Raw genomic sequence first — 15,447 nt, 5'->3', positions numbered from 1 at the left:
AACCCCCGTAGAGTACGAGCTCCGCCCGTACACTTCGAATAATAATAACTCAAATAAGCGTACACTCCCGCACCTCCTAACTTGCTTAATGTGTATTATTATTCGCTTTGATCACCAAGTCAATCCCCGATTACACTAAAATATCTAACAATAATTAAACACATGATATTATTATTATTATTATTATTATTATTATTATTATTATTATTATTATTAAATTAAAATAATCTTTTATTTTTAGATCAACAACACCTTTTGTCATCTAACCCACACTACTCTCTCTCCGAAAACAAACACACAATCAAACGCATCAAACCCTAACCCTAACAATCAACGATCATCTTCCAATGAACAACAACAGCAGCGTCAACGACGGAAACAACCGCCGGTATCCTCCCGGTATCGGCAACAACCGCAGCGGCGGAGGATGGTACGGCGGCGGCGGCGGTGGTGGTAATCTTCAACAAAACCCTAATTACCACAATCAACCTCGTAATCCAAATCAAATTCAACAAAGTCAGCAACAGCAGCAGTCACAGTACGTGCAGAGACAGCAGCACGCACAACAACAGTACATTCAGAAGCAACAGTGGATGAAATTGAACCCTAATGTCTCTGGTTCTTCTACTGTGAATAATAATAACAGTTTTGAAGTTGAAAAGGCCGTTCAATCAGAAGCAACCGTAGATTCCAGGTCAAATAGTTGGTTAATTGTTTATTTATGTTTGTTTTTTGTTGTTGAAATTGCAATGCCTCTGTCCTGTGAGTTAATTGGCTTTTTATATGTGTATAGTTAGGGTTTTTAATGCTGTGATATGATATAGTAGAAAATGAATGGTAATGTTAGGTGTTTGTGTGGATTTTGTCTGTGTTCAACTGGCATTGGTAGTGTGAAAATTTTGATAGAATTTTGGGTGTTATATATGATTGACAGTGATGTAAACTGCAAGTTTGTGTGGATGCATATATATTTTTCTGTATTCACTTCTTTAATTTGATTGAGGAAAGTATATGAAGTTGTTATAAGTAAATATCTTTAATAACTACCAAGAACCATAGGGTATTAGTTATTGCAGCTACTGCCACTTAGGTTTCTTTAGTGATACTATGGTGGTTGGTAGTTTCCGGCTTGACAGCTCTTTCAGGTTTAATCTACCGTGGATTATTTTCAAAGTTAGCATGGTTTGGTTCTTGAATATTATGTAGTGTGGCTATTAGTTTCTGTGTGTGTGTCAGTGTTGTAAAAATTGCTAGGCGCTAGTCGTGCGGTGTGGTACTAACTAGCGATTAATAGGGATAATTGGATTGGAATTTTCATATGTTTTTTTAACTTATATATACACACACACACATTGATATGAATATAATACTTCAAAGTTCACATAAATACTTAAAAGTTCACATGGTATAGTTCAAACAAAAACAATCAAACTTAAACATAACAAATCAAGTACTTAAAAACCAATGCATCCATGGATCGGCCTGGGAACTCTGGTTAATGGGTTAAAACCAAGGAACTGATTGTGCCGATTAGGAACAATTTGGACAACCTAGGACCGCCTTTGACCACCTACCTATTAGGTGAAATTCCATTGGTTGACTACCGATTACTGGTTAATCATCGATGAATCTTGATTTTCACAACACTGGTGTGTGTGATTCCCATAGTTATCGATAGCGAATAGTGACAATTAGCGACAAGGTACCTATATGCTGCTCAGCGATAGCGATGAGATAGCGCCCGCTATTTCGTGTATAGCGATAAGGTAGTTAAAAATTTAAGAAATAAAAAATAGCCATCTTTTTTTTTTTATAAATATAATGTTAATTATATGCCTTTTTATGTATAAATTTATAAACTTAAGGACCGAATGTAAAGTAGTGAAAATAAAGGGTGTTAAATGTACAAATATACAAACTAATTTTACACTTTTTAAGTAATTTTTACAAGTTTTATGGACTAAATGGAAACTTGTGAAAGACAGAGGGGTTAATTGTTAAAATACATAAAGTTATTTAAAACCCTAAAAAACACGCTGAAATAACCAGCCGCTATCTTCTTCTTCTTCATCATCTTCTTCCTGGTTTCCGGCAGAAAGCATCACCGGAGTCAGGGCCGTCTCCGAAAATCACAAATTTTTTTGGCCCTGCGCGAGATAAAAAGTTCGGGCCCTATTCGAAAATCTCCATTTAATATAAACTCGTCAATCACTAAAATTTATGTGGATGTAACTTAAATAGTTATTTTTAGCTAAGTTTAGGAAGTAATTTATTAATTAAAGGGAAAAATGCAGTTGACAAAATTAAGCATTAAATGCCATTAACAAAAAGAAACCAAAAAATAAGCTAAAATAAAGAATTTGGAGACACCAGGATTAGAACCTGCGTCTCCTTGTTGTTTAAGCGTAACCACTAGTACAAGGGCTCATTTATGTACAACGTAAATTCTATACAAAATTAAAAAGATTTGGGCCCTCGGAGGGTTTGGGCCTTGTGCCGTCGCCTACCCCGCACCCCCTACGGGCCGGCCCTGACTGGAGTGGTATTTTTTGCTGGAATTCGCCGTCGGAGTCGCTATATGCTCGATACGTGGTCGATATGCACCTTGTAGCGGCGACTGGCTGCCACGCCACGCTATTCGCTATAGCGTTCGCTATGGACGCTATCAATAACTATGGTGATGCCAAACTTGGATAAAGTTAACCGACTTATACCAAAATATATGGCTACCAAGTATTACAACTTACACTTGTTATGTTCCCACAAAGACATGCAAAGTGCAACAAATATGCATGCAAGCAAGCGACCCACCCGTTCACATATAGAATAAAAATTTGTAGATGAATCTTTTCTTCTTCTTCTTCTTTTTTTTTTTTTTTTTGGCAATGGGCATGTGGGGTTCAAATAGATTGTGTAGTCAACAAAACATGATCTTTGAACGTTTTTGTGATGCTTATAATTAAGAGTTTTGATCCGAACTTAATTACTATTTGTAGATTGTAAGATGGCCGTGAACTTATTTATTTATTTTTTCTGTGGGTTTAGTTCTCAAGATTGGAAGGCGCAGCTAAACATACCCGCAGCGGATAGCCGATACAAGACTGAGGTATGCATGCAACGGTTCACGTTATGCGGTGTGCTAATGAAAAATCTTTTAACGGCTGTTTTTTTAACCTTTTTTATGAATTCATCTTGTTTAAGCTTACGGTTTTCTTACCTTTTTTTTCTGTCATTTTTTAGACTCATCGTACGCTACCATCTTGTTATAGCAAGTGTTAACTAAAAAAAGTAATGCAACCTCACAAACCTACACAATGTATAGCCGGGGTTCCATATATGTTTTAACAACTTATTTTGTATATTGTTTTTAATGAATGCTACTGTATAGGATGTCACAGCTACAAAAGGAAACGAATTTGAGGATTACTTCTTGAAAAGAGAGCTACTTATGGGAATCTACGAGAAGGGTTTTGAAAGGCCTTCCCCCATTCAAGAAGAGAGCATCCCAATTGCGTTAACCGGTAGCGATATTCTCGCTAGAGCCAAAAATGGAACCGGGAAAACAGCAGCCTTTTGCATTCCCGCTCTTGAAAAAATAGATACTGATAACAATGTCATCCAAGGTTACTATCTACATGTATTCGATACTTGCAAATAATATAATTATTACCTGTTTAGTAAATACATGGAGTTGTAGCTCTTAACTCTTTCGAGAATAGGTTTCTAGAACGTTCTGTTGCTAACTTGTGGTGTTAATAATATATACAGTTGTAATTCTGGTTCCAACAAGAGAATTAGCTCTTCAGACGTCACAGGTTTGCAAGGAACTCGGAAAGCATTTACAAATTCAAGTAATGGTCACCACGGGAGGAACAAGTTTAAAGGATGATATTATGCGCTTATATCAACCCGTTCATTTACTTGTCGGTACTCCTGGAAGAATTCTTGATTTAACAAAAAAAGGAATTTGCAAACTCGATAACTGTACAATGCTGGTTATGGATGAGGTATCATTTACTTAAACTAAATTATTGTTTGATCCTGTAATTATTGCTTGATTCTGAATTCAATTGTTTTATGCTTCAGGCTGATAAGTTATTGTCACCTGAGTTTCAACCTTCTGTTGAGCAACTAATCGGTTTTCTTTCTGTGAACCGACAAATTTTAATGTTTTCTGCCACGTTCCCTGTTACCGTCAAAGATTTCAAAGACAGATACCTGAGAAAACCGTATGTTGTCAACTTAATGGATGAGCTTACTCTTAAAGGTATCACACAGTATTATGCTTTTGTAGAAGAAAGACAAAAGGTTCACTGTCTGAACACTCTTTTTTCAAAGGTTTGATCACGACTCAACCAAAACATTTTTCTTTCTTTCTTTATTTTTTTTTAAACGAAGTTTTACTAATTTGATGGTTTATGTGCAGTTGCAAATCAACCAATCTATTATTTTCTGCAACTCTGTGAACCGTGTAGAGCTATTAGCCAAGAAGATCACCGAGCTAGGTTATTCTTGCTTCTATATTCATGCTAAAATGTTGCAAGATCACCGTAATAGAGTGTTTCATGACTTCCGTAATGGTGCATGCAGAAATCTTGTTTGTACTGGTATACTCATATGCTTTACTTCGCAACATAACTAAATATTATTGAAAACGTATTTTCAAAATCTAACTGTTAGTTTTGTTTTTGCCATAACAGATCTATTCACTAGGGGTATAGATATTCAAGCAGTCAATGTTGTTATCAACTTTGACTTTCCTAGGAATGCGGAGACATACTTGCACAGGGTAAGGTTTTTTTTTTTTTTTTTTTTTTTTTTTTTTTTTTTTTCCGAAAAGAATGTACGTATTTGTAGAAATGTTTTGAAGTGAATTATTTGTGCTGTGATTGCAGGTGGGTCGTTCCGGAAGGTTTGGACATCTGGGTTTGGCTGTGAATTTGATAACTTATGAAGATCGCTTCAACTTGTATGTGGTTCATATTTCTAAGTGACATGTCATTATATGCTTTCGACTTTACCAAAGTTAATGTCTTTGTGCTATCGTGCAGGTATAGGATTGAGCAGGAGCTTGGAACTGAAATAAAACAAATTCCTCCTCATATCGATCAAGCTATATATTGTCGGTGATTTATGGCATATGCTTTGCAAGGGCCAATTATGGTAAGGGTTTCTAGTAATGTGCTACAAACACTTTTGTCCATTTATATTGTTAAATAATTATGTGTTAGGATTATAGAGACAATGATACCATAATGATAATCTTTTAAGTCTTTGTTTCAAAAAGACCGAGGCGCCCTGAAGTGACGACGTTCAAAGAGCCAAGCTGAGAGGCGAGGCGCACATGCACTTATTTGTGATTCAACTTATATCGTAGTTGGTTCAATGTAGACACTAGAACTAAAACAAAAACAAGATAGCAAAACAAATGCACACACTTATATAGTTTTATATTATAAAACATGGCCTACCTTTCTTTTCTATGTTCAACCATACAAGCTTTATATGTATGACAAATGACAATACTAAGAATAACCCACATTTCTTATCTCAATATGCACCATAAAAATCATTATTAACATTTTTATATCAACGTACAAGCTAAGTAGTTAATGCGGTAAAATATCGGATATCGGTTAAGGACTTTATCTGAGATATCGGTTATCGTGGTGGGATATCGGTAATTTTAATATCATGCTAAGTTTTTATATATATATAGCAATTTAACAACAATCCGGTATACTCTTCTACCATTAACAAATTAACCTTTTGCAACTTGCAAAACACTTAACAATTGTAGCAAGTAGGAATTGACGAAGACTTAAAACACTAACATTTAACAGTAACTACTAACAATTAAGACTTAAAACACTAATAACCGCAATAAGAAGAAAGATGAATGATAGAACTAGGAAGAAAGGTACTGATATCGGGAAAATCGGTGATATATCGGTCAATATCGCCGATATTATCGGTACCGATATTGTGCACTGATATCTCAGCAGGGGACCAATAACCGATATATCATTGATATATCGGTGATATATCGGGATATTAACTACATAGCGTACAAGTATAGAAATTCTATGCACTACCATAAAAAGCATGGCTTACCTTTTTCTCTATGTACATACTAGCTTTATGTACAATTGTAAAAAGCATGGCCTGTCTCTTTATCTGTATGTATAACCATATACCTTTCTTAATTACACGGTAATCTCTTATATTTGTACTCTCTTTTTGTACCCGGCTATTAGTTACGTTGTTCCATTTTTGCTTCTCCAACAATATACAAACGAGAGAGGAAGGGAAAGGGAAAAATTGAACATAGAAGAAAGGATGAATGGAGGAAGAGAAAAAGGAACACAACTTTGCGGAAGTCTTGGTTTAAAAAAGCGCAAGGCGCTCCAACACGTTTTGGTTCCAAACGCATTAGTGAGGCGAGAAGCACTAGGCGAGAGCTTCACGTATGTGAGGCGCTCAAAATAAAAAATATAAAAAATATTTGTACACATTAATATGACATTGTACATGTTAATCAATAGTAAACGTAAAAACATGATTATAAACACACTTAAACACATAAAAACATAGTTAAAACATACATTGAAGTCGAAACACAATAAACATAAAAAGATAGTCTTTAATCAATAATCGATGCAGAAGAGTGAGGCGGCTGAACAGAGGAGGTCGCTACGTTCTTTTTTTTAGGGTGAAGAACCTAAATCTGACGTGATTAAAAGCTGCTGGGCCGCTTATGAAATCCTATTGGAGCTGATTTAGAATATTGGGCCCAAATAAAACCCAAATCTAACCTGATTGGGCCTGAGGCGTCGCTTCACACACCTAGCGCTTCAGGTTTAAAGCCTCGCCTCGAAAAGCTTCATGGAATATAACGCTTCAGGGCAAAAAAGCGTTTTTCCTAACGCGTCGGGCGCTTCACGCTTCAAGCTCGCTTTTTTTAAACCAAGGCGGAAGTTGCACGCCAGTATACATGAACAAGAAGAGGAAGCCACAATGCTCAGAGGTGTGCTTCATTTTGAAGCACAAAAGAAGCTTTAAAATCCTGTATCACTCACCTCTTGCAACGTGCTTGTCATGCTGCGCCTTGCGCCGAGGCACTTTTATAGATCCTACTCTTAAGCATCTCAAGGTTTATCCTAAGCGTAATCATGATAAGGCAACCAAGCAAATGTTGCAAGGACAAGTATAGTTAGGATGGGATATGCATTCATATTTTAGGTAGTTTTCGACTTTCGTAGTTTAATTTAGGGTTTCTTCAGTTTGACTAGTTTTCAAAAATTAGATTATATGGAAAAGCATGATGACCAACATGGGCATATATGGGGACATGAAAATAGGCTAATAAATGAGCTAACTTTGGGGAGTCGGCTTAATTCCTTGTAGCTCTCTTCTTCATCGATAGTTTGATACCCTCGTGGGGGATGAGAATAGGCGTGTATGATTTAGTAGAAGATTTTATCACAATGGTGAGGCGTGTTCATTGTCTAAACAAAAACAAATTGAGGGTTACTCATAGGCAAATCAAGATCATTCATGAGAGGGGCTAAATGCCTGCATTGTTACACGAGAGATCATAAGTAGGGGTGTTACACTGTTACATGAGTCGAGGGTTATTCGATAAGAATTTAATTTGATGGGTTACCACCAAATTCACATAAAGAAAGAAATTTTAAAAAAATCGCCATTTTCAGTCATGAATCATTTTAAAAATTTAATTCAAACTAATGGTCTGAAAAGAACGGGCTCAAACTGCCAAACTGAACTGTTTTGAGACGGTTCAGTTGGTCCAGCCGACCCAGTCAATCCAGCATGTCTGGTTTGTTGTTTTACGAAATCGTTGTTATCGATTCGGCCTAGAATTTCTGTCAAAACCGGCCGAAATAGACCATGAACAGCCCTACTACACTCACCTTTTGATTAAATGACCACAATGCTGTTAGTTTGTTACTTTGTCAACATCAATGAATGATGCCCAATTACCCATAAATACATTATTGTTTCTTTAATAAAAGATCTAGCTATTTAACATAACAAAACTTCCAACCTGATGTACCGATTCCCATTAAACTAATATTTTGTTTGACCTATTTTTGAGGTAAAATACAACACGAATCGGCCCATCCAGTCAAATTTGTTATCTCTGCAGTGTAGTTTTGCTACTGAGAGGAACCTTATCTAATAGTTCGACCAAAAGAATTTAACAGAAATAAGAACTAGAACCGGATCTCAGAGATGCCAGATTTTGAACAAAAGCGGTCTTAGAAATGAGTTGGTGCTGTTTTTAATTAAATGCCGTGCTTGATGTCTTTCAGTTCTATAAATGCTACTTTATATTTTCTAGTGTTTTATGGTCGATCTGACAATTTATCTTTTCAGTGTTCTCTGCAGATGTAACACATTTCCGAAGTTTAAAACAACGTGAAGAAACCAGGAGTTGATTAGGCTGGAGAGATAGAATGATAACAGTGATCCAAGACAACTGTTAGGATCTTTAGTATTTTCATTACAGCTTTTCTTTTAGTTTAGGATTTGTCATATGCTAGCTGTGTATACAACAGATTGGGGTGAATAGCATGTAGTTTTTTCTGCATTTCCTGAAAAAAAAAAGAAAAAAAAACAAAAAACCCAAAAAAAAAAAAAAAGGAAACAACACTAGAAAACAGAAAGACCTTTTCCTGAGCATTTTTCTTTTACATTTATGTTGGATATCAATTTAAAGCTTCCTTTTCTTTTTCCTGTTATGAGCTATCGTTTTTGCGTAGTGCTGATATCCCCCCCCCCCCACCCCCCCCCCCCCCTCCCAAAAAAAAAAAAAAAAAAAAAAAGGAAACGCCCCACAACTCCATTTTGCCACCCGGGGGGAGGGGGGCAGCCAAATTGCTTTTGGCGTGCTTTTTTCAATGCCTTGCTTTTGGCCGATTACCCTTCATCTTCCTTTTGTTTATCCAATAAGATTTTTTGATGGTTTTTTTATTTAATTTTATTACAAACATAATGCCCCACAATGCCCACTGCTCACATCCGCACTATACCCATTTTAGAAAACACCCCATAATGCCCAATTGCTGACTGGGCTGTCACATGGCGCAAAACGCCCAAGTGGCAAAGGGTAGAGGCATTACCACTACACATGGTCTAACTTTTCCAAAAAGTTATAAATTGTTTTGAAAAGCTAAGCCAAACATGGCCTATAAGTCGCTTGTGTGGAAAGAGTGGCTGAAGTTTAGATTGTAATGTCTTTTGATTGTTTGTTGTTGTGCGCTAGCGCGTAGCGGTTCCAAAAAGCTAAATAAATAAATAAATCACATGTTTATATGGCTTTTACAATTCTTCTCTTGGGAGTTATTAGTTACGTATTAAACGACATAGATATATAGTTAACACGCAATGTTTACCATTGAAACTTATCTATCTATACTTTCTATAAAAGGAGAAATCCCAATGACATAAGAAAAGCTTAGTTGGCAGCCATAGAGGCATCATAATTCAACGATGAGGTGACAGCCATACAGGGAGCATAGTGACATCATAATTCAAAGATCTGCCATCAAACCACTGCCCCACTTTCAAATTTCAAAGGTCAGGCCTACGTTCAATTATGAAACCACTGATATTCATTCAAAATTCAAACCACTGATTTTTCATTAAAATGGGAGGGTAATTTGAAATTTAAAACTTATAGGAATATGGAATTTACATTTAATGTCATCAGAGCTTCAATTCTTCTCTCTCTCGAATATCAATTCATACCCAAATCCAAACTCAACAACTCAAAATTAGGGTTTCAAAAACACAAATCAAATAAAAAACAACAAAACGAGAGTATCCTGCTTCCACAATTAGTAGCAGAAGGAGAAGAGGATGTTTGTCGGATCTGTCGGAATCCAGGAGACGCCGAAACAAGGTGATTTCTTCATCTAGCCATCTTTTTCTCCGATCGTGTTAATTACTTACGCGCTTTGAAATTTAACGATTGAAATTTACCGTCTTCAAGTTCAGTTCCTGAAGAGGTATGGTCCCAATTCCCTGCCTACATGGCAGGGACCACACCACTTTTGGGCACACAAGGCACCCATGTCACCAGAACCTTCTAGAATCTTCCAGAAGACATCTAGGCGGTTCACAGCTGGCGTCAAAGATGCTTTGCCCAACATAAAGGACAACACGTGTCACCATTGACAGAAGGCCACATAGGCCTGCGACAATCCAGGAAGCAGGGCTGACGCGACCAGTACGAGGTACCCAGCACAAGCGAATACAAGGACGCCACGTGTACCACTACACCCTTCGCGACAGAGCAGACCAAGAGGATATTCCCCTTGGTCGGACAGCTGGCGCGCACCCGCAGCTGGCACAGCTGCTTCCTCCTTCTTCACCCTCCAGCTATAAATAGGACCCTTCATCATTCAGGTTGATCATCTTGGCTCTCTTTACTCACTCTATACACACACTGTTTTATTCATCTCAGAGCAGTACTTATTCTCACGCCGGAGCCTGGTTAAGAGGGAAAATCCCCTTCCCCCCTCTTAACGAGACTAACGGTGTTTACTGTTTTGCAGATCTCAGGCCACCGATACGAGCAAGAGAAGAGGTTGAACCCATAAGTGAAACAACCCTCTTGGTTATCCTTGTGCTAACGATTGTTTCAACATTGGCGCCATCCGCTTTTTTGCAAGACCACTCTCACCTCTTTTTCTCTTCTAAAAAACACTCGTGAAAATGGCAGACCAAAATCATTCACACCCAGCTGACGGAGAAGTCTCTTCCTTTGAACTCGTTTCGGACACGGCACACGTCCAACGGGGTCAAAGGAACGAGACCATCCAGGAAGGTCAGCTGAACAACGAGTTTCCATCCATTTTTGGAAGTACGTCCAGGGCTGTTAGCCAAACCACAACTGGACCCATCTTCCAAACACCAGCAAGAATCATCACTCAAACCACAAACGGAGCTGCTTTCCAATCTTCAACGGGGATATTACACCAAACACCTCCGCCGATGCAGACTGTAAACCATGGACCAGGCCCTTCTGTTCCATCGGAACAAGTACAACTCAACTACTCTGCACTTTTAGGGCTACCCGAGGGAAAAACTCTGGCTTCCTGGTATGCCGAACAAATGGCGTCCATAAACCTCGTTTATACGCAGCTCAGCGCACAACAAGCCTTGCTCCAAGCACAGGCTAACCAATCAGCATTCGTAACTCCACAACCAAGGTCTCTGAGTACACACACGGCTCAGCAGACAAACGCGTGGAACTTACGACCAGAAAGAGAACCAGTGCAACATGTCAGAAGACCCAGCATACAAGACACGCGCGATACTTATGCTGAAACAGAGAGCAACTTCGTCCAAACCTCCAATCTACAACGAAGGCCGATCCAAACCCGTCTGGGCGCACGCAACATGAATACGGAATGGGAAGAGGAGGAAGACGACCCAACTTACAAGGGGGAATCCACAGTGTTTAGCAGACTTCCTCCGGAACACGAAGCATACAAACCAACCAAGCGCGCGGGGTACAACCCCAAAGCAGAGCATGATTACACCTTGAGCTATCGTCCTGAGGACATGGCTGAAAATTCAAAATTCATTCGAGAAATCGCGTGCGTGGCCATCGACAAAACGAAATTACCACACAACGTGGGTAAATACAACTGGTTGACGGACCCAGACGATCACCTCCAGGTGTTTAAAGGTGCAGGAGCAACAGGCGGATGGAACTTACCAACATGGTGCCACCTGTTTGCTCAGACATTCGTTGGCGCGGCGCGCATTTGGTTCGACAACTTACCGGCTGGCAAAATCAAATCATGGGTCGATTTCCGAGAGAAGTTCCTGGCACACTTCTCTCAGCAGCGAAGACAAGCCAGAGATCCGGGTGATTGTCTGAACATATGGAGAAAAGACTATGAAAGCGTAGAAGATTTCATTACAAGGTATAACAAAGAATGTCTAGAAATCGGAGACATACCAGAGAAAATGATGCGCGCACACTTCATGCGAGCGGTCAAGTGCGACGATCTGGTTAAAAGAATCAAAGGGCGAGATGGAGGACCCAAAGACTGGGAAACCTTCATTGAAGCGGCCAAGACTATTGCGCAGACAGACAGGCAACTGACCGGTGACGATCACCGTCAGCGCGCACACAACCATAACGATCGAAACAACAGAAGGGGCAGAAATCAACCCTGGAGGGCTTCTGGGAACAGAGAAAGAAGCCCCCCACGGGACGATGCACGCCATACGATCAATCAGATAGCCCATCGAAAAGAAGTAAAGCGCGAAAACAGAGAAAAGCAGTGGACTCCACTAACCAAAACACCTTCTGAAGTTTTAGCCACAGAGAACCATCAGTTCAAACCACCCTTGCAGATGCGCAACAAAAGGGGTCAAGACCCAAATCTCTTCTGTGAATTCCATAAAGATACGGGCCACTTGACCGATGACTGCTTTAGCCTAAAGCAAGAAATCGAAAGAGCTCTAAGAGACGGAAAGCTCAGTCATTTAGTCAAGGGAGGAAAGCGCGATTACCGCCAGATACAACGAAGAGATGAAGGTCCAGACAACAAGAAGCTCAGAAAGCTAGAAACTCATATGGTGCAAGGAGGTCCACGGCGACCAAGAAAAAATTACAACAAACGCGCGCAGGATGATTCATGGCGCGAGAAGCAAGTAGTTTTCCTAGTTGTCAGGGGAGGCCCGAGAGAAAAGCGGCCAATAGTCATCCCAGGGGTGATCGGCTACTACCAAACAGATTACTGATCCCGGGAGCACCGCGGACATCATATATGAACAGTGCTTCAATCAATTTGACCAAGAGGATAAGGCGCGCCTAGAACCAGTCGATTACCCACTAACTGGTTTCTGCAACGAGGCCGTCTTTCCCCTAGGACAAATATCATTCCCAGTGTTGCTTTCTGATGGGAGAAATTCAAGAACTGAAGAAGTCACATTCATGGTACTACCGGCACATTCAAGACATGACATCCTTCTAGGAAGAGAATCCCAAGGAGATTTCAGCATGATCTGTTCCGCACCACATTCTGCCATAGGCTTTCCAACCGAAACAGGCATCGCGTTGATATACGCAAGCAAAGAAGTGCTAGCAACAGATGAAATCAGACCGGCAAAAGCAAGCAAACAGGCACCGCGCATAGAAGCAGAGAAATGGGTATTGAACAGCGCATACCCAGAACAAACAGTCACTCTGGGGCCCGCAATGTCTGACCTAACGCGCGCGGCGCTAAAGAAATTATTGCACGAAAACATGGACGTGTTCGCATGGACTCCGGCTGATATGGTTGGTGTTCCACGGCATATCGCAGAGCACTGGCTAAATGTCTCAGAGGAAGCAAAGCCAGTAGTGCACGCTAAACGACACCTGGGGGATATCAAACATGATGCAATGAAAGAACAAGTGTTGGAACTGCTAAACGCAGGAATCATCAGGGAAGTCCGGTACCAAACATGGGTAGCAAGCCTAGTAATGGTAAAGAAACCGAATGGTAGTTGGAGAATGTGTGTTGACTACAAGGATCTGAACAAAGCATGTCCCCGCGACTGCTACGCTTTACCAGATATAGATGAGAAAATCGACTCTTTGGCAACATTCCGGTGGAAATGTTTCTTGGATTGCTACAAAGGATACCACTAGGTCCAAATGGCCGTCCAAGACGAGGATAAAACCGCCTTCCGCACGCCAACAGGGTTGTATTGCTACACCAAGATGCCGTTCGGCTTAAAGAATGCAGGTGCTACGTACCAACGGTTGATGAACGAAACATTCAGTGACGCCATCGGTAAGTACATAGAAGTGTACATGGATGATCTGGTAATCATGAGCAAGGAGGAGAGCGCGATGCTGGCAAATATCCAGAAGACCTTCAACACGCTACGCAGCGTAAGCATCAAACTGAATCCAGCAAAGTGCTCATTCGGAATGGAAGAAGGAAAGTTTTTGGGCTTCATAGTCACTAAGGATGGGTTTAAGGTGAATCCAGAAAAGGTCCAGGCCATAGAAAGGATGCCTTCACCAGCCAACGTCAAAGACATGCAAAAGCTTGCAGGACGATTGGCAGCACTCAATCGGTTCCTAGCTAACCACGCTGCAAAATCCTTCCCATTCGTCAAGACCTTGCGCAACTACATGAAGAAAAACCAATTCCAATGGACTCCGGAAGCAGAAAACGCGTTCCGCGAGATGAAAGACTGTCTCATCAAGCTGCCAACTCTAACCGCACCAAACAAAGGAGAACCTTTGGTCCTGTACCTCTCAGCTTCCGACAAGGCAGTCGGAGCCGTACTGCTTGTTGATCGTCAAGGTGTCCAAACACCTGTGTATTATGTGTCCAGAACCTTGACCGACCCAGAAACCAGATACGCAATCATGGAAAAGCTGGTCCTTGCACTGATTCACGCGTCAAGAAGGCTGCGCCGATATTTCGCCAATCACGTCATCCACGTGCTGACAAATTACAATATTGGGAATATCCTAGCAAGGCCAGAAATATCAGGAAGGTTGGCCAAATGGGCGATAGAGCTAGGGGGACACAACGTAGTCTTCAGACCACGACCGTCGATCAAAGGCCAAGTTTTGGCAGACTTCATGACGGAAGTTCCAGATGACAAAGACAGAGAGTGTAAGGCGATGGAGAAAGCTGAGGAAAAAACAAACCGAAGAGCCATGGCTGCTGTATACAGACGGTGCATCCAACGAAGATGGGGCAGGCGCGGGGCTACGGCTAGTAAGCCCTGACAAACACGAGTTCACTTACGCCATACGCCTAGACTTCAAGAGCACAAATAACGAGGCAGAGTACGAAGCCTTTCTGGCCGGCTTGCGTTTGGCAATCAAAATGGGGGTCCGACACATTGAAGCACATGTGGACTCCATGTTAGTAGCAGGCCAAATCAATGGTCAATACGAAGCCAAGGGCGACATAATGGCACTCTATCTCAACCAAGCAAAGACGTTGCTGCAAACCTTCTATTCTTACAAGGTGCACCACATAAACCGCAGTGAAAACAAGCCGGCAGACGCCTTAAGCAAGCTTGCGTCAACAAGCTTCCAGCACCTAGCCAAAGACGTGCGCATAGAAGTTTTGAGCAACCCATCTGTCCCACTCAGAGAAGTCAGCGTCATCCAAACAGGAACCACATCCTGGATGACACCCATAATCATGTACTTACAGTCCGGGATACTTCCAGAAAATAAAGCTGAGGCGCGGAAAATCCAGTATAAATCAGAACATTATCAGATGGCAGACGGGATACTGTACCGAAAGTCATATCTCGGCCCGCTGCTAAGATGTGTTGATGCCGACGACGCAAATTATCTGATCCGGGAAGTACATGAAGGCATTTGTGGTATCCACGCCGGGCCGCGTATGGTAGTGGCAAAAGTAATGAACGCCGGTTACT

At 40.7% G+C, this 15,447-nt stretch overlaps 1 protein-coding gene across 2 annotated transcripts; it reads left to right on the top strand.

The window, feature by feature from the left end:
* Window positions 1-239: 239 nt before the first annotated feature.
* On the top strand, window positions 240-8,765 carry LOC110922281 (DEAD-box ATP-dependent RNA helicase 6). 2 transcript variants are annotated; one of them, XM_022166596.2, is made up of 10 exons: window positions 240-694; window positions 3,046-3,106; window positions 3,389-3,623; window positions 3,769-4,007; window positions 4,087-4,338; window positions 4,427-4,607; window positions 4,701-4,789; window positions 4,896-4,969; window positions 5,052-5,163; window positions 8,401-8,765. In XM_022166596.2, exons 1-9 carry the CDS (start codon window positions 348-350, stop codon window positions 5,128-5,130), a joined length of 1,557 nt encoding a protein of 518 aa, XP_022022288.1. In that variant the 5' UTR covers window positions 240-347; the 3' UTR covers window positions 5,131-5,163; window positions 8,401-8,765. The 2 variants fall into 2 exon arrangements, with proteins under 2 accessions (XP_022022288.1, XP_022022293.1); XM_022166601.2 differs by having other exon boundaries at window positions 245-694; window positions 8,413-8,765.
* Window positions 8,766-15,447: the final 6,682 nt, after the last annotated feature.

Source organism: Helianthus annuus, chromosome 2, assembly GCF_002127325.2.
Source record: "Helianthus annuus cultivar XRQ/B chromosome 2, HanXRQr2.0-SUNRISE, whole genome shotgun sequence".
In the NCBI taxonomy this organism is placed as follows: Eukaryota; Viridiplantae; Streptophyta; class Magnoliopsida; order Asterales; family Asteraceae; genus Helianthus; species Helianthus annuus.
The sequence above is the reverse complement of the archived record's forward strand: the minus strand, read 5'-3'. Positions and strand labels throughout refer to the sequence as shown.

Excerpts from the sequence above, each read along its gene's own strand:
- LOC110922281 (XM_022166596.2), top strand. The coding sequence starts at position 348 with ATGAACAACAACAGCAGCGTCAACGACGGAAACAACCGCCGGTATCCT. Across the intron at positions 695-3,045 it reads GAAGCAACCGTAGATTCCAG|TTCTCAAGATTGGAAGGCGC; the intron begins GTCAAATAGTTG and ends CTGTGGGTTTAG. Across the intron at positions 4,008-4,086 it reads CAATGCTGGTTATGGATGAG|GCTGATAAGTTATTGTCACC; the intron begins GTATCATTTACT and ends TTTATGCTTCAG.